The sequence below is a fragment of the Cololabis saira genome, chromosome 13, assembly GCF_033807715.1.
Source record: "Cololabis saira isolate AMF1-May2022 chromosome 13, fColSai1.1, whole genome shotgun sequence".
Lineage (NCBI taxonomy): Eukaryota > Metazoa > Chordata > Actinopteri > Beloniformes > Belonidae > Cololabis > Cololabis saira.
Genome location: NC_084599.1, coordinates 8,462,587 through 8,479,985, shown reverse-complemented (window position 1 = coordinate 8,479,985; position 17,399 = coordinate 8,462,587). Strand labels below are relative to the sequence as shown.

The window sequence follows — 17,399 nt, the reverse complement described above, 5'->3', positions numbered from 1 at the left end:
AACCGAAAATAATAATAAACACTTGGCCGAATACCGAATAACATACCGCACAATCGTTCTTCGCAGTTTTTCATTTATTTTGCCAATTTTTTTTACCATTGCATAAATCAAATTAATGTGCTTTAGGCATGCTTTTCAAAGAAATAAATATTTTACGAAATTACAGGGTAGATATATTTTTTGAACATGAACAACTGAACATTTTTTAATTCCCCAGCATGTTTTAAATATTCCAGCAGACATTATACCAACAAGGCACAATAACTTAAAATAAATAAATTAGCAAAATCATTTTTTGGCCATCTTTGAGCTTACATTAGGCCTATAATTGACTGCTGAAAAATTGTAACAAAAAAATGCATTTAATGCATTAAAGTGCATTTTAAAAGGAGTGGATAAAATAAAATAAAGAAAAAGAAAATCAATCCCTGCTGCATTTAACACCGCACGCCCCTCACTCCACGCTGTTCGCTGTTTGATTGCGTCATCTAAACACGTCGTTCAGTTTTTTCCCCATTTATTCCACCGAACACGAAAGTTTTTTTTTGCTATTTTCGGCCGAACAATTTTGGTTACCGAACATTCGGTGCACCACTACCAAATATGCAATTGCCTTAATAATTTAGCCAAGAAGTAATTCTACGGACAAACACTCCTAGGGGTCTCCCTAATGATTTAATTCCCACTGTCAGTGACCCTTCACCCCCCGTGGGAGGAACAAGGGGGGTTTCCCTCACCTGGCCTTGTTTCCAGAGTCCATCAGGTCCTGGATGTCGTTGTAGGAGGTGACGGCCAGCTTGGACAGGTCCTCCACGTACGGCCCCATCAGGGGATGCTCCCGCACACGCAGGTGCCCCTTGTTTTTGGGGTTCAGCAGGTCCCGCACCCGCTCACAGTAGATTTCCATGTAGCTGACCTGTTCAGTGATATGATTAGAGCATGTAACCACCGGCTAATCTGTGTTCGCTGCACAACCAAAAGGGCCACATTACCTCCACGGAGTAGGACACCCTGTTGTCGGTATTATCACTGATCTTTGTGAAAAGATCTTCGCACATCTGGAAGAAGGAAAATTGCATTCGTTCCTCCATTATTCAAGGGTAATAAAATCCTTCATTTTCATTATTTACAACCATTGTGTCACTCTACCAGGGGAATGATTCCTTGTTGATCCTTGACATCCTGTTTCCCCATCATTGTGTAAGACTTGCCAGCACCTGTCTGGCCGTAGGCGAAGATGCAGACGTTGTAGCCTTCGAAGGCGTGAAACAGCATTTCCTCTCCGATGTCTTTGTACACTTGCATCTGAGAGGCGTATTTGTCGTCCGCGGGCTGCAATGATAATCAATAATCCTGTAAACCTGGCAAAGCCGACGCAACATAAAGCAGTCTGATGTCAGTAAGAGTGAGTTACCGTGGTGTGCGACCAGTAGGAGTAATCAAAGTTGAAGCTCTTGTTGTCTTTGGCCTGCTTGGGGTTGACGATGGCTGAAAGACAGAACAAGGAGTGGGTCAGAGAGGATGGGGGGGGGTCAGGGCTGCCCATGTGAAACTGTATCCAGGCTGGATCACCGCCAAGATCTACTAACAGATCTGGAGCGCCTTAATCACATCTGGAAAAATATTGTCGCTTAAGTACCATTAAAAATGTTCACGTGGACAACTAAATAGATAAAAGAAAATCAATTTTGCTATTCCTACTTCAAGCTGAAAAGGCCATTTTGAGTATCTGCCAAGTGTCACTGGACATTTCAGGACAGTGCAGCTTCAGACTCAGGTCACATTTCAACAGTTCAAGGTTTGAACACGTTGAAGGGCTCGGTTGTCCGTTGTTAGCCCTCCCATAAACCCAACCTTTGTCTCTGTTACACTGTTCATTCTTCTCCTACAACCACAGAGGGACTGATGTGGCTTGATGGCTTCATGTACTCACCAAATAGTCTATAAATCACAAGTGCTCTTTAAGCACCGGCCTGAGCCGTCAGATCTGGTAAAAGCCAGTATCTCGTCAATCTTTCAGGTGAAGCATAAAATATATTTTCCTATTACACAATAATGAACGAACTGTATTAACACGGGGCAGGTCCACTGGTTTAGGCTGTCTGGGCTTCACCAGCTCAGGGAGATCTACGACTCTGACCAGTGATGATTCATGCAGGTTTAGTTCAGTTGTTATGCTGATTAAATCGTACCTTTGGGCGTTTGCCAATTTTACAAAAGCTCTGCATCCACACCCTTTTTCAAATTAGTCTGAGGTACGTCATAATCATGGAAAACGTATTTATGTCACTCCAGAAGTCGTCTGCTGATGTATTGTGCTTGTAAAATTCTAGCTGGTTGAGCATCTTTGTCACTTGCATGAGTTGCACCTGCACAATATTTGCATAATGCTTCCACAAATAACTAAAACATCAGTGATGAAATATTGCCACCGTTTGTTTATCTTTTTCACTTAATATTCACAAAGCAGGCTACTGAGTTGACAAGATGAAGTATAAGGCGCATAAATGTCAACCGGTGTTGTTTTTCCACAGATGTGTCGCATTTCTGGGTGTTTCATGCCACTGCAAGCTAAAACTCAAAGATTTTGCACCATTACAACACAAATTCAGTTAACTAAAAGACACTGGAGCCCTCAAATGACTTTTCTGCACGGGTGCTATAGCATCTGCGTTCAGCAGAATTGATTTAATGTGGAGATGTCAGCGATGCCAATACTTCCTTTGTCCTTCCAGAGATCCGGACCATTTTCTCTGCTAATGCAGATACGGTCGATAATAAAGTCCAATTTCTAAGAAAACACTACAATTTCCCTTTTTTACGCTGCTATTGTTTCACATTATGAAATACAGGCCGGTACAGCAGTCTGAGGTTTCACGTTTCAGGACTTATTGCACACCATAGAAATGACACAAGGCCACATTTACTGTCCGTGACATATTTAAGTGCTGTGGATGAACCATAGACAAACCTACATACGTCTATGTCACTAACGTGCAGCCACTCCAGGCAGCGCTCTAAAGTAGCGTGACATGATACTATCGTTATCGTTAAAAACACTTAGATCAAAGCAGCTATCTAAAACCATGATGATTCATATGATTCATATGCCTTAACTCTTATTTCTCTGCAGGCAATATGTGACAAGATGTTTCTGATCTTTTCCTGTCAGATTCATTTTATTTGCCGATGTAAAAAAGAAAAACGGTTTTGCATTTTAGCTCTGCAATACATTCCTAAAGGAGGTGGCACAAATCTATAATGCTGTACTTTGATCTCACAACACAACACCACCGCTTTGGTCGCTTTGGCCATGAGAATTTCAAGCGATAACATTTTTCAAGTGTTATTTTGTCCCATTCTTCTTAAAAAATATGTCTTAAGATGTGCAATGGTGCAGGTTGTTGTTGCATGTCTTTTTATTAATCATCCTTCCCTATGCATATGTATGTTTTTAATATGGGATGAGTCAGGACTGTAGACAGGCCCATCCAGCACCTGCATCCCCTTCTTGCTCAGCCAGGCCTATACAGGACTGTCTCAGAAAATTAGAATATTGTGATAAAGTCCTTTATTTTCTGTAATGCAAAAATGTCATACATTCTGGATTCATTACAAATCAACTGAAATATTGCAAGCCTTTTATTATTTTAATATTGCTGATCATGGGTTACAGCTTAAGAAAACTCAAATATCCTATCTCAAAAAATTAGAATATTCTGGGAATCTTAATCTTAAACTATAAACCATAATCAGCAATATTAAAATAATAAAAGACTTGCAATATTTCAGTTGATTTGTAATGAATCCAGAATGTATGACATTTTTGTTTTTTTAATTGCATTACAGAAAATAAAGGACTTTTTCACAATATTCTAATTTTCTGAGACAGTCCTGTATGATGCAGGATGTGATTTTTGCATTGTTTTATAGGAAAGTACATAGACATCCCAGGAATATGTGGGGAATCCCAGAAACAGTGGTGGAGTCAGGCCGGAGCCGAGCCCGGCTGGTACATCCACCTTTCACCAACACTTGGAGTCACAAATCAGCATGTTTTTGGACTGGAGGAGGAAACCAGAGCAACAACAGACAACAGATTTGAAACGGAACCAGAACCTCCAGCACCATCTCACTACTGTCCAGGCTGAATCAAGTTTCTGTCCAGCCTCTGCCCTTCACAGCTGGCATAGTGCACCTTGCTTAAGGTGATGATCCTGATTTTAGTTATTTATGTTGGTGCTTCCTGTTATACAATAATATTGCTCATCCCTTTATTGAATTCCGTGATGATCGTATGCAAAAGGAGACAGGCCTCTTTACCAAAATCTGCAGCATGACATCCTCCCAAGGCTTACTCATCTTTCTGTTGTGATTCATACAACATGGAGCCCCATCTCTAACCAAGCAGGAAACAGAGGCACCATGCACTCAGATAAAGTAATCACTTTACAGTGGCAGTGATTTGTGGCTCAGCTCACCACTAACATCCACTCCACAATAGGTTTTGCATCATTTCAAGAACACAGCGCGAGTCTTATTCCCATTTATTACCTGTCTTCTGTTTTTACAACAGAATTAATGCTTTTTAATGGCCCATTCCTGATTTTGTGGATGAATTACTTTACCATGGAGGGCAAAGTAATTAGATACAATACAATAACGCTTTTTAGTTTTTAATTGAGCAGCTGGTAGTGTTTTGTTTCAAAGTGACTGATAGAATTTCTGGATAATGAAGTTTCACCTGCCGTGTTGATGATGATGGAAACCAAACATAATGTACGCTGGCTGCATTGAGCACACAGACAGATTAACCAGCATAATCATTTTTGGGATTTTGTGAATTTTGTGGTAATAAACTCATGCACCTGAATATTTTCTCTTTGCTGGAAAAAAAAAGACAGTCATCATTCAAATTGATTAGTATATTTGACATTCTGAAAGAACGATATTTTGGACTAACATATTTTAAAGTAATATTTGAGAGTTTGTTATTAGATTGGTCAAATTTTTATATATGAGTTTAAAAAATCTTAACTTGTGTTAATCTGATGTTTTCCATGATGGTTTAGGTTTAGGCTTAGGTTTTTCTTTTTAGTGCACCTATTTTATAAAACTCCCCTTCTCAACACTGTAGCAATAAAGAATCACCACATCCCACAACTGTTTTGTTATTTTCAGATTCTCTAGTAGAGATTCATCTTGCGTCATTTACTATAGTTTCTATTCTTTCATGTTTTCAGCATCAATTTCATGTTTTTTTTCCATTGCTGCTGGGTCGTCATGATTGTGACAGCATGACGTCGGTCACGCTGCCACGGGTGACCTGTCCCAGTCAATAGAGGAGGAAATGTGGCTGCGTCAGCAGGTCTGGCGGAGGGGATTTGAACTCACTGACTGCAGCTGGAAGAGAGCCACGTAGCTCTATATCCAGCAGCAGCATCTGCTTGCTGCTTGACGTCGGACTTCAATCTAAGATCACAAGCACTGATATGACAATATCCACCATTGTTAGAAAGATCAGAAATGTAATTTTAAAGGGTCAATATTTGTGTTAAAACAAAACCAACGTGGATCGATTGAATTTCCACTAAAATGTTTTTATAAACATGAACCTCCTTAACACAACTTCATGCTTTTCAATTCACAGAAACTGTAACATTTTTTGTAGTTCCAGCCAGAACAAACAAAAGTGGCAAAAAATTGTTCAACATACAGGACTGTCTCAGAAAATTAGAATATTGTGATCAAGTTCTTTATTTTCTGTAATGCAATTAAAAAAAACAAAAATGTCATATATTCTGGATTCATTACAAATCAACTGACATATTGCAAGCCTTTTATTATTTTAATATTGCTGATTATGGTTTAGAGTTTAAGATTAAGATTCCCAGAATATTCAAATTTTTTGAGATAGGATATTTGAGTTTTCTTAAACTGTAAGCCATGATCAGCAATATTAAAATAATAAAAGGCTTGCAATATTTCAGTTGATTTGTAATGAATCCAGAATGTATGACATTTTTGTTTTTGTAATTGCATTACAGAAAATCACAATATTCTAATTTTCTGAGACAGTCCTGTAGATATACCATGATTCAAACTAGGGCTGGGCGATATATCGAGATTTTAATATATATCGATATATTTTCAAACACGATATGGTATGAGACAATATCGTTTATATCGATTTAAAAAAAAAAAAAAAAAAAAAATATTATTTTTTTTTTTTACATTTTTTTTTAATGATTTTGATATAGCTTATTTTGTGACAAATTGACTTGAATGTTTTATTTGAGATTTGCACAAATGTTTTGTTATTTGCACAACTGTCAACCTCAGTGGAAAAGTCTGCCTGTTACTGTCTACATTGTATTAATTACAGTGTATTTTAATTTAATTGTTATGCAGGAAAGGGATATTTGTTTTATTTTATTCAAGAAGCATTTTTATTCTATATATGCAGGCAGTTTATTTTTATTTCATTTGTTTTATACATTTTGATATTGTGCAGACCTCTGTTAATAAAGGAACCTGTGTAACATTTGGCACGAGGCTTTGTATTAAAACTGACTGTTTTTTTAAGAGTTTGCCTCAGAAAAAAATGAAGCTAACAGAGATGCTATGCTATAATGCTTTGGGGGAAACCCCAATTATGTCACAGAAAAAATATCGATATATATCGAGTATCGCCATTCAGCTAGAAAATATCGAGATATGACTTTTGGTCCATATCGCCCAGCCCTAATTCAAACCCTCAGAAAGCACCCCGGAAATACACATTTACCAGCATGGTAGGATACACATATTCATATTTGCTGATATTACAGAGAGCTCTGATGACAAATAATCCAGAGGTGACATTTCTTGTAATTTCAAGCTTTTCCTACAGCAAAATAAATCTAAACGTGACACCAAGTATTTCAACCAGCCAGTACTCTAAAAAGAGGCCCATGTGTCGTGCAGGTCCGTCCCCTGCATCTTAATTGAGGTCAGAGTGGGAGGGGAAGAGCTCTCAAACAATAAAATCGCTCCCATTCTCTCACTTTGTGGGAACGGAGCTATGAACCCACACATGAGTGTGAGAGAGGACAAAGCAGAGAAAGAGACACTCACAAAAAACTTTAGAGCTGCGTATCCCTTTCTTTAGCCAAGACTGCGGACGGACAAGGGGGCATTTATCCCCGGGTTCTGTACCCACTCCAAACACGGCCCCCGACGGGCTTTTTCAGGACATCAGTCTGCTCAGATCCTCCAGCCCACATCCAGGCCTATTGACTCTGTCTGAAAGAGAGCAGTCTGCTCTGCTCAAAGACTTGCTGTCTCACTGAAACCATCTTTGGAATCTGTTGGCATCTTTCTCTCTTGCACACTGAATACGCTTGGATTTGATTGTGAAGCACAAAAAAAATAAATAAATCTGGCCTTAGGATAATAGTTTGTTTTTTAATCTGATCCGTGGTGTAATTCCAACTCCTGGGAGTTTTCATCACATACAGTCCTGTATATTATTATTTTCCAGAGGATTATGGCACCTCTGATACAAGTGGACTCACCCTCCTTGTTTTTGTAAAGATAAAAATGTCAAAAATGATTGTGCTTGCAAGACACCGCTTTTAGTAGTATTTGGTCAAGATTAACTTCTAGTCTAAAGCAAGTTCTCAAACAACAACTGGAACGCCCAAAAAAGGCCCCCCGGTTTGTTTTCTAGTCACCCATGACACGAGGAGGGAGATGACTAAATTAGGCCAAACTAAATATTTTAGGAAGTCTCATCCATTATTTACGCGTGGCTTTACCTTGCAGAGCAGACGACATATCGAGTATCTTTCCAGTCTCCTTGCCCCGTGCTGTAAAGTCCTTGGACTATAGGGCCCTCGGAGCTGCTGAGCTTCTTTTTTTTAAAGGTGTTAAAAACAATTCCAGTAGGTTAAGAATGATAAATTGTCACTTTTGTTAAGAAGATAAACAGGATGTGTTTTCCAAATATCCACGGGTATGCAGCTTCATCGCTAGGTACATCCTGTACGCTCTGGATTTGAGTGGAAAGATTAATTGGAAAATGATGAATAAGAAGACATTTTCTAATCCGGCTTACGCCATAACAGGCCACGTTCTAAATAAATACGGCACCAAATTTAGTATAGATTATATCACCTGTAGGAAGCTGTTCACGCGATCCGATGATGTTTCCCTCATTTTATTCCTCAATGTTCAGCTACTAAAAACACGGTACAGTAAGTACTAATACTAGATGTCAGTTGTCCAAATCAGACAGCTTTGATTATTTCATCTCCAATAGATGAAAACTACTTTTATCTACAATTGTAAATAAATGATCTACTCATATCCTGTGTCTTGCTCATGCTTGTACATTAGCTGCATCGCTCCAAACTGTGTATAAAGGAAATGTATATTTGTAATCTTGCCAGCTAGTGAGGTCAGTGGTCAACTGGAGGAACGCTGGACATCCACGACAAAAATCCACATCTACTTATTTTTATGTTAAATGCAGATATATGATTTTATGTATGTCCAATTTATTAAAATATTACTCTAGTAGCTATAACACTAGATCATCAGAGAAAATGATCCTCATGGTCCCAAGCTCTCGAACAGAGTTGGTAAATCGGCCTTTTCCTTTTATGCACCGCAAGCTTGGAATGAGCTACAACACATACTCAACTTGAAATATTTACCTTCTCTTAACATGTTCAAACATATGTTAAAATCAGTTTTCACAGAACAATGTCATTGTTTTTAGTCAAGTGTCATTATTTGTCATGAATTCTTTCTAGCTTTCTGATCCTTGTATGTTTTATGTTTGTTTGTTTCTTGTTTTGATATGTTTTTATTTTTTGTAAAGTTACTTGTCCTTGTATGTATTTTCTTTTATATGAAACTGAATTTATTTTTCTGCTGCCATCTTGACCAGGACTCCCTGGCAGAAGAGATATTGAATCTCAATGGGACTTTCCTGGATAAATAAAGGATAAATAAAATGTAAACCGATATGAATCAGGTCTAACAGTATATTTTGACCTAGTGCCACATAAAGCATGTAAGAAGCACTGTTATTCAAAGACTTTGGCCTTCTATGCAGGATTTAGTAAAATGTAACTTAAAAGGTAACCTAAAAAAATAATTCAAACCGGCCCATACTAAAAGCGTATATCTGCATCGCCAGAATTGTGGATTGTTATGTCATAATTCTGACTTCAGAAAGTCTAAAATTCTGACTTTGTTAAGTCAGAATTAGTGAATTGAACATTTTGAGCGGAGAAAGCTCAGCTGTACCGGTTTGAACTTGGAGACCAAAGGAGAACCAATCAGCTCTATCTAAAAAAAAAAAAAAGCCTGAAAGGGCCTTTTATTCCATATACATATACTTCTAAAATATATTGCTATAACTTATAATATTGATGAACCTCCTATCCCTAGTGCAGCTGTTGACAGCTGGAACACATGTCTTTAAAGGTCTCCATGATAAAGTGCAGCATGCCGATTAACAATTTCTACACTTTTGCTGCTTTCCACTGTAAAGTTCATTAAGCATTTAATCCATGGCAGCCCTCTAAACGTGGGCACAGGTTCTTTATTGTGTCAGGTCTTCATGGGTTAAATAACATCAGCACCATCAGCTCGGGAAGGAGGCCGTGATTAATGTACTTACTGGTGGTGTTTCCAGACATCTGAATGATGCATTTGCTCTCCCTTCCAATCTCTCTGGAATTGAAGGGACGGACCCGAACCGCCACCTTCACGGAGGCCCCTGCCATGGCGCTGTCTTCTTAGCACCTTGGGGTGCCCAGGTGAGGGGACTGTATGGTTCTGGAAAGGGGGGAGAATGTGAACCCTAATTACATTAGTACATGATGACACATCTTTGCTTCTTGTGCTGCACGTTTCCGTTGATATGATACCTCACAACATGCCCTGGGAGTCATTTCTGGGATATGCTGCGTCACGTCATCTCAGAAAAATGATGTTTAGTTTTTACAATAACATCCTAAATGAAATGTTACACCCTGTGACGTGATCGCAGCAACAGGGCCGGGCCGGCAGTGTGGCTGCAACATGAAAAGACCATGCATGGTCAGCTGCAGCCCAGGGAGAAGGCTAATAAAGCTAGCTGTAACAAAAGAAGTGCAGCAGCAGCTAAATGTCAGGATATTTTTCTGGGTGACAATGGCAGTGAAACCAGCTACAAAGCCAGCGTCTGGCTCCGTTCAGCAGCCCAGCCTCCTCACCAGCTCCAAAACCCGTCAATACTACGTCCTAAAAAGATAAACACGAACACTGAATGACTGTGTCATTGTTCTGTGAGGTGGCATCATGGGTGTATCAAGCTCAACCATGACTCATCATTGTATTAGAATACATTCATTTCATGGAGCCCAATCATCCAATTAGCTGCCACCGCTGTTGTCTCAGGTTTAATTGCTGAGAGCAATTAATAGGAGCACATTATCTTTTTAATTAATACATAAGATTTCAGATGATGCTGGATTGATTATCAACACTGACAATACGGCCCCTCGGTTCGTGACTGAGATATCTGTTATTATCTTTGACTCGTGAATTTGCTGTGTCATCCTGCTTTCCATAAAAAGTTCTGCAGTTGACACCCTACATTCTCCCAAACCAGGGAGTATTCTTGCAATGTGAAAACAAAAGGTAGGTTTTCACGCTGCAGCCAAATGGCCAACAGTAACAGCATATAAGGAATAAAACTGAAACTGACTGATTGCTGTCAAAGATTGGATATTGATTGGCTTGAAATGAATTAATTAATAAACATGTCAGTGTATGTCCAACCACTGCGCAACATAATGTAACAGAATATAAGTACAAAAAAACTAAAATATCAGAATTATCTTTTGTTTTTTTCCCTTAAAACAAAACATCCATATGTATAATGTGTCATTTAGACGCTTGACCAATCAGCTAATGATGCAGCCCAAATGGGCGGCCACCTTTTCCCCGGTGACAAAGGCTCATGTAGTAAACCTGCACAATCTCATACAATCTGATACAATCTGACACAATTTGACTTAGTTTGTCTCAGTATAAACTTATACAGCAATCAGGCTTGTTTCATGTCCGTATAGCTTCATGGATGACAAACAGTCCCTAAGTGAACGCAGGTTTATGGCCTGTACTGGACCACAAGTAATCTTCCATAAGAGCCTACTCCCTAAATAATTACTTCTTGCGTAATTTACTGACCCTTCTATTCAATTATTTGTAGGGCGACGTCACCCTGTAGTTCTCTAAATAAAGGTGCATACATTAGGCTACTGTCGTCTTGCAAATACCCCTGTTTAAAACCCATAAAAACACAGAAATATCATAATAATAATGACTTGACAGCACAGCAGCCGCGTTAAGAGCAGCGTAATGTCATCCAAGGCTTCCTTCCTGAAGGCTGATTTATGGTTCTGCGTTACAACGACGCGGACTCTACGCCGTAGGGTACGCAGCGACGCGCACCGTACCGACGGCGTAGGCTCTGCGTCGATGTAACGCAGAACCATAATTCAGGCTTTACACTGACAGCTTTTCCAGTGGCCGCACCCAGTGCACATCTCCTCCCAGGAGATTTCAACACAAAGTAAATAGACTGTGTGGATGATGCAGTGATAAAGTAAGGATGGATCCCACCTTCGCGCTGCTGCCGTGGCTCCCCGCAGCGATGATGCTCCGGCCGGCTGCTCTCCTCCAGGTCCTCCGCTGTCAGCGCTCTCTCCTCCCCGGCTGAGGAGCTGCAGGCAGGGCTGGTGTCTTGCGCCCCCCTCCCCTCCCCTCCTCTAGATGCGCGCACCCCCCCCTGTTTTTTTTTTTGGGGCCCGGCTTTTGCCTTGAGGACTCAGGAGAGTGAGGGGCCAGTCGTCGGCCGCTTTTTTTATCACGAACCGGAGCGGTCAAAATGGCTCTGCTGCTGCTCTCCTCGTCTCCGGCAAGGATGCTGAGCTCCAGTGAGCCGGTGACATCATCACCAGCGAGAGAGAGGAGAGGGAGAGGGAGAGGGAGAGGGAGAGGGAGAGGGAGAGGGAGAGGGAGCAGCAGCATCACTGCGGTGATGGGGAGGGAGGGAGGGATGGGGGGATTAGGATCCCAGTTGAAACGCACATTAAAGCTGTGCTAAATACTTTTTTATGTAAAGTTCAAACGCAGGGTAGCAAAGCCATAAGGAATTTTCTCAAATGTTAAAATATTTTGTGGTACTGATGAACATTATGTACAGTGCCACACGCTGCACGTCTCAGTTTTGGGAGCTTTGGTATAAGTGTCTTTTAAAATGAGTCATTAGACTATTTTTTTATTTCTATGTGTTTTAATCTTTTTATATTGTGAGTTTTTGATTGTATTTGTGTATGGACCTTAAGTCTGGAATAAATATCTATCTATTTTGTGTGGGTGGCAGAGGAGCATGAAACCACTGTTGTATGAGGAAGGCATGTTATAACCCCTTTAACCCTGACATATGAAATAATACACAGAAAATCCTAATTTTTATTATTGGAAATGCTCATTATACATTGAAATAAAAATAAAAACACACAATGGGAGCCTTCGGCTTTCAGTTCCCTATCTTGTGGCACCAGCTTGGGATGCAGACACCCTCTCTTCCTTTTTGGGCATTAATAAGTTTTTATGTTTCTGTATTGATTTTATGTAAAGCACTTTCTGCTGCATTTTTATGCATGAAAATTGCTATACAAATAAAGTTTGATTGGATTTGATTTGATAAAGTGTATTTGGAGGTGGCTTGGTGACCCTTAATCATCCCTTTAGTTATGCTGCCACATGCCAGACCACTGGGAGACCTATGAAGATGCATCAGGCTCATTCCTTACTGTGCTCTCCTCACCCTTCATGCGCGTCACTACAGTATAATTGCAATTAACATTGCCTTGTCCTTGTGGCAGGAATCCCTGGACACGTCTCACTGTTTTGTTGGTTCGCCCCTCCATCCTCTCACACCACCCACTGGTGGAGGCAGCTGGCCGTCCTTGCTGAACTGGTTCTGCTGGAGGTTTCTTCCTGTTGCTAGGGAGTCGCTGCGTTGCTCCTCACGCTTGTTCAGGATGGGGGATTGCACTGAAGTCTATGCAATCTGTCGGGGTCCTATGGTAGCTTCTTTTATGACAACTGCAATTATATGCACTTTAAATTTTGACTCTTTGACATTGAATGAGTTATAAAAGAATTTCAAAAAACCGGACTGAATATGATCAGACTAAACTGAACTTGTTTTCCTTCTGCTTCGTGTCTTGAGATTATTTTGACATCAGGTGGCACCCAGAGGAACTGAATTCAGTCAAACAGCTGTGGGATGTGATTAAAGACATCTGTAAATAATAAGATGGATTACTTTTTGTTTTCTTTGCAGTATTTTGGAGTGCTCATTGAAAATGAAATAATGGTTTTTATGAGCAAAATGTGGTGTGTGTAAAAAAGTTAAAAATGAATGACTAAATCCATCATCTGTATCCACTTATTCCTATTTAGTGTCACAGGGATCTTCTGTTTAACAAAAGAGGGTCGTAATGGTTCAATGCGTTTAGAGCCTGTTGCTACAGGATCCATACTTCTTTTTTTCCATGTTCTTAGGCCTGTAATAATATGCAACCTAATCAGCAACAGCATAGCTGCATGTATTCTCATTCAGTTTTCTACCTGTAAATGGGAATGTTTGTTAAGTGTGTTTAAAGGAGGGTTTGGAACATTAAAAGCAAGCAAACAGGAACTATCTATCTGCTGGTAGGATGCATGGGCAGCTCAGGTTTCAGCCTGAGTGAAACACAATGCAATTGTGTTTGTGGCCTTTCTCTTTGCACAGTCCTATCACCCCCACCGCTCCCTTGCTCTCATATTCTTATGCATTTAGTCGCCGTGTTACGTGTTTCATGCACACATGTCTTGGTCTTACACCCTCTCTTTGATGCAAATTATGTATTTAATTGGCAAGCATTGAGATTTCAAGGTCTAATCCATGCACAGAAATAAAATGGTACAAACGCTTTTTTTTTCCAACACAGAAAAACAAAAGGGTGTGATTCATAACAGATAAAAAATGGATGATGTCATTTCCATTAATCACCACATTTAAATTGGGGTTGTATACTGCCATCACTCCCAAATCTCTAGTAAAGATGGATGGTCTTTTTCCAGTGATGGCAGAAGTAAACATTTTTGAATCATTTAGGGTACCCCTGTCATGTGGGGGAGAAAGCAGACAGGGGCATGGTATTGTTTTTGTCCAGCCCAGCTCTTAGCTGCCATGTCTAAATTCGGTGGCACAGGCATCTTGAATTATTTATTGACTGAGTGAGCTGCTGCCTTGAGTCTTGTGCTACAGATGTGTTTTTGGTGTGTATGTGTCAGAGCGTGGAGAACCAGTCCCACCCAAATCTTATCCAGCATGGACACCATATACAGCATGATAATTAATTATAAATGTAAAGATTATCTACTAATCTGTAGATCATTCCTCATCTCACTGTGAGAAAAAGATGCACCTGCCTTTAAGTGGAGAGTGTATATACTTGTTTTGTGAATTTTAAAAAACATGACATAGTTTGTGACTGAAAGATAAAGAACGGCTAATGGTTTGCCCGTCCACCACTAGACCACACAGACAAAAATAAGACAAACACTCGTGCAGGCTCACATTCACACCTACAAACAACTTTAAATCTATTATTAACCTTATTTGGATGGTTTTGGATTGTCGGAAGATGTTGGAGTGCTAGGTTATGTCAGGGAGTGTAACTGTCTGGGCAACAGGTTAGGTTGAAGGGTATCTAAGTTGTATTGTTATACTGATTTGGTTATTTATAAGTATGAGTGTTTAAGTTCTATTATTGAAGGTATAAGGCAAATTCCTAAGATATAGCTGGAAATTGTAACAGGTCACATGACCAGAGTTTAGTTAAAATAGATGACCAAGGCCGTATGGGTCAAAGCCATCATGAATGCACAAAAGAGATGGATGCAAGGCTTATTCTACATGTGTTAAAAGGTGCACATGGTAATACTTTTCATTATTATTGTCAAATGTTAATACACACAAACAACCAGACTCACTCACACTTACGGGCAATTTAGAATCATCAATTAACCTAGTATGCATGTTTTTGGACTGTGGGAGGAAGCTGGAGTAACCGGAGGAAACCCACGCAAGCACGGGGAGAACATGCAAACTCCACACAGAAAGTCCCTGCCGGGCCTGGGAATCGAACCGGGAACCTTCTTGCTGTGAGGCAACAGTGCTAACCACCAAGCCACCGTGCTGCCCGCCCTGACTTCACACATCATGAAAGTACTGGAGAGACTGATTTTGGTGCGGCTCTGACCACAGGTGAAACCTGCTCTGGACCCTCTGCAGATTGCTTACCAGTCCCATGTGGGTATGGATGATGCTGTCATCTACCTGCTGCAGCTCCCTCACTCACACCTGGATGATGGTGGAGATACAGAGGGAATCATGCTCTTTGATTTCTCCAGTGCCTTTAATATGATCCAGCCTCCTCTGCTAAGGGAGAAGCTGCCCACGATGGACGTCAGCATCTCTACTGTCTCCTGGGTCACTGATCATCTGCCAGACAGGCCTCAGTTTGTGCGACCGGGGAGCGACTTGTTTGATGTGGTAGTCAGCAGCACAGTAGCACCACAGGGAGCACTTCTGTATCCGTTCCTGTTCACCTCAGACTTCCAGTAACACACTGACTTGTGCCACCTACAGAAGTTTGGATCCTCCACTACCCCATGGCAGCAGAGACTAGCCAGAAATGGGACCAAAAGGAGAGGTTAGAAGTTTTTCAATATTCAGTTTCTGTTTTTCGAGGCCGGGGAAAACATGCGGCAGACTCAATAGTTGGCAGGGGAGGAGTTGCCATTTTTGGACACGAGCCTGGCTTTCTGTGTTTCCAGAAGTGTATGAGGCCATAGACCTTGTCCTCCTCCTCCTCGGCCAGTCAACCCCCTGGTTGGCTGTTGGCTGGAGCCTTGACCGACAAGATGAGGCTCTACATCTTTCCTGTTGCCCCCAAGTCTCGAGACTGTCCATGCTACCCCTCAGAAGTTTCCTGGATGGCTTGGGGAACATCCTATTCATCCAGGATGTAGCTCGTCCTGCCTTCTGCGTGGTTCTGACCAGACCATATTATCCTCTGGGGTGGTTTTGGATGCACATCATCCTGCCTCCGCCATGATTCTGGATTGCCATCCCCATGTCTTCGAGGTGGTCCTTGACCGTTCTCACAGCGTCTGCAGCAGAGCTCCTCAGCTATGCCTAGACCCAGGATAACACCTCAACTAAGGCTGCCACTGCCTCTGCCAACGTCTTCATAGCAGCTGCTGGCCCAGCCTCAGCCCAGGTTTTCACTGCCCATGGTGCTAACGTGTCCATTGTCTTTGCCAAGGTCCACTTCACCTCTGACACCTTAGCCCCAGTCTTTGTTGGTGCCTCAGCCCAAGTCTTTGGTGCCTAAGACCAGGTCTTCACCACAGTCACTAGTTCTACTAACACACCTCTGCTAATGTCTTCTCTGCTCCCAGCAACTCCCAACTCCTCTGCCATGGTCTTTTCTGCCGCTGCCAATTCCCACACTTCTGGCCAGCTCTTCTCTGCCACCAGAGACGGCCACTCTGTCAAGGTCCTTGAAACTGTCAGCATTTTTGCCAAGGTCCATGCTGCTGCAGACACGGTCCATGCCAAGATCCACACTGATCTGTCCTGTACACTCCTGTTTCTGCTGTCATCCATGCTCCAGTCGTCACTGTTCAAGTTTCTTATCGATACCTGCCCCTAATCCTATGCAAACCTTTCCATGTGTGACTTGGCACTGAGGGCGCCCCTGACCTGTCTTAGTCCGTTCTGTTGCTCCCCTTTTGTTTTTTTGTTTTTGTTCTTATTTTAGTTGCCATTCATCTCCTGCATTTGGATCCTCCACCAAACCAAAACAACAAGAGCTCAGTTCACATTTTTGTAACTTGGTAGATTGATCCTCACTTGGTCTTTGACTCTGCAAAGGTCTCCTTTTGTCATTCATTTGTTGATAACGTTTATTAATACATGACATTCTGCAACCAAGAGGCAGTGAGTGTTCATTTTTGTATATTTGGGATTATATGTGTGAATATGTAGTCCTTCTAAGTATAAAGCTAGGATTTTTCGTAAGACCCGGGTGGATTATCTGCTGCAGGTTGGAGATGTGTTGTGCAGAGAGTAAAAGAGTTTAAGTTTCTCAGGCGTGTGTTGAGATGAAGGGGGGAATGGAAGATGTAACTGGCATGCAGATAATCCTGTCTGCAGTGATGTAGTACACTGATCTGCAGGGGTAGAGTAGGCTGAGCTGAAAGGAATACATGGACATGCATACGCATTGCAA

The 17,399-nt window shown here is 41.2% G+C and overlaps 1 protein-coding gene across 13 annotated transcripts in view; it reads right to left on the bottom strand.

Moving 5' to 3' along the window:
• kif1aa (kinesin family member 1Aa) overlaps positions 1 to 11,973 on the bottom strand; it is a 51,739-nt gene extending 39,766 nt beyond the window's left edge. For all 13 annotated transcript variants that reach the window (XM_061737560.1, XM_061737561.1, XM_061737562.1 and 10 more), the window contains exons 1-6: positions 11,665 to 11,973; positions 9,674 to 9,831; positions 1,415 to 1,488; positions 1,150 to 1,332; positions 993 to 1,058; positions 738 to 916 (exon numbers count right to left, since the gene is read on the bottom strand). In XM_061737560.1, the coding sequence (XP_061593544.1) occupies positions 738 to 916; positions 993 to 1,058; positions 1,150 to 1,332; positions 1,415 to 1,488; positions 9,674 to 9,779 (608 nt within the window). In that variant the 5' untranslated portion in view covers positions 9,780 to 9,831; positions 11,665 to 11,973. The remainder of the gene's footprint in view (positions 1 to 737; positions 917 to 992; positions 1,059 to 1,149; positions 1,333 to 1,414; positions 1,489 to 9,673; positions 9,832 to 11,664) is intronic.
• Positions 11,974 to 17,399: the final 5,426 nt, after the last annotated feature.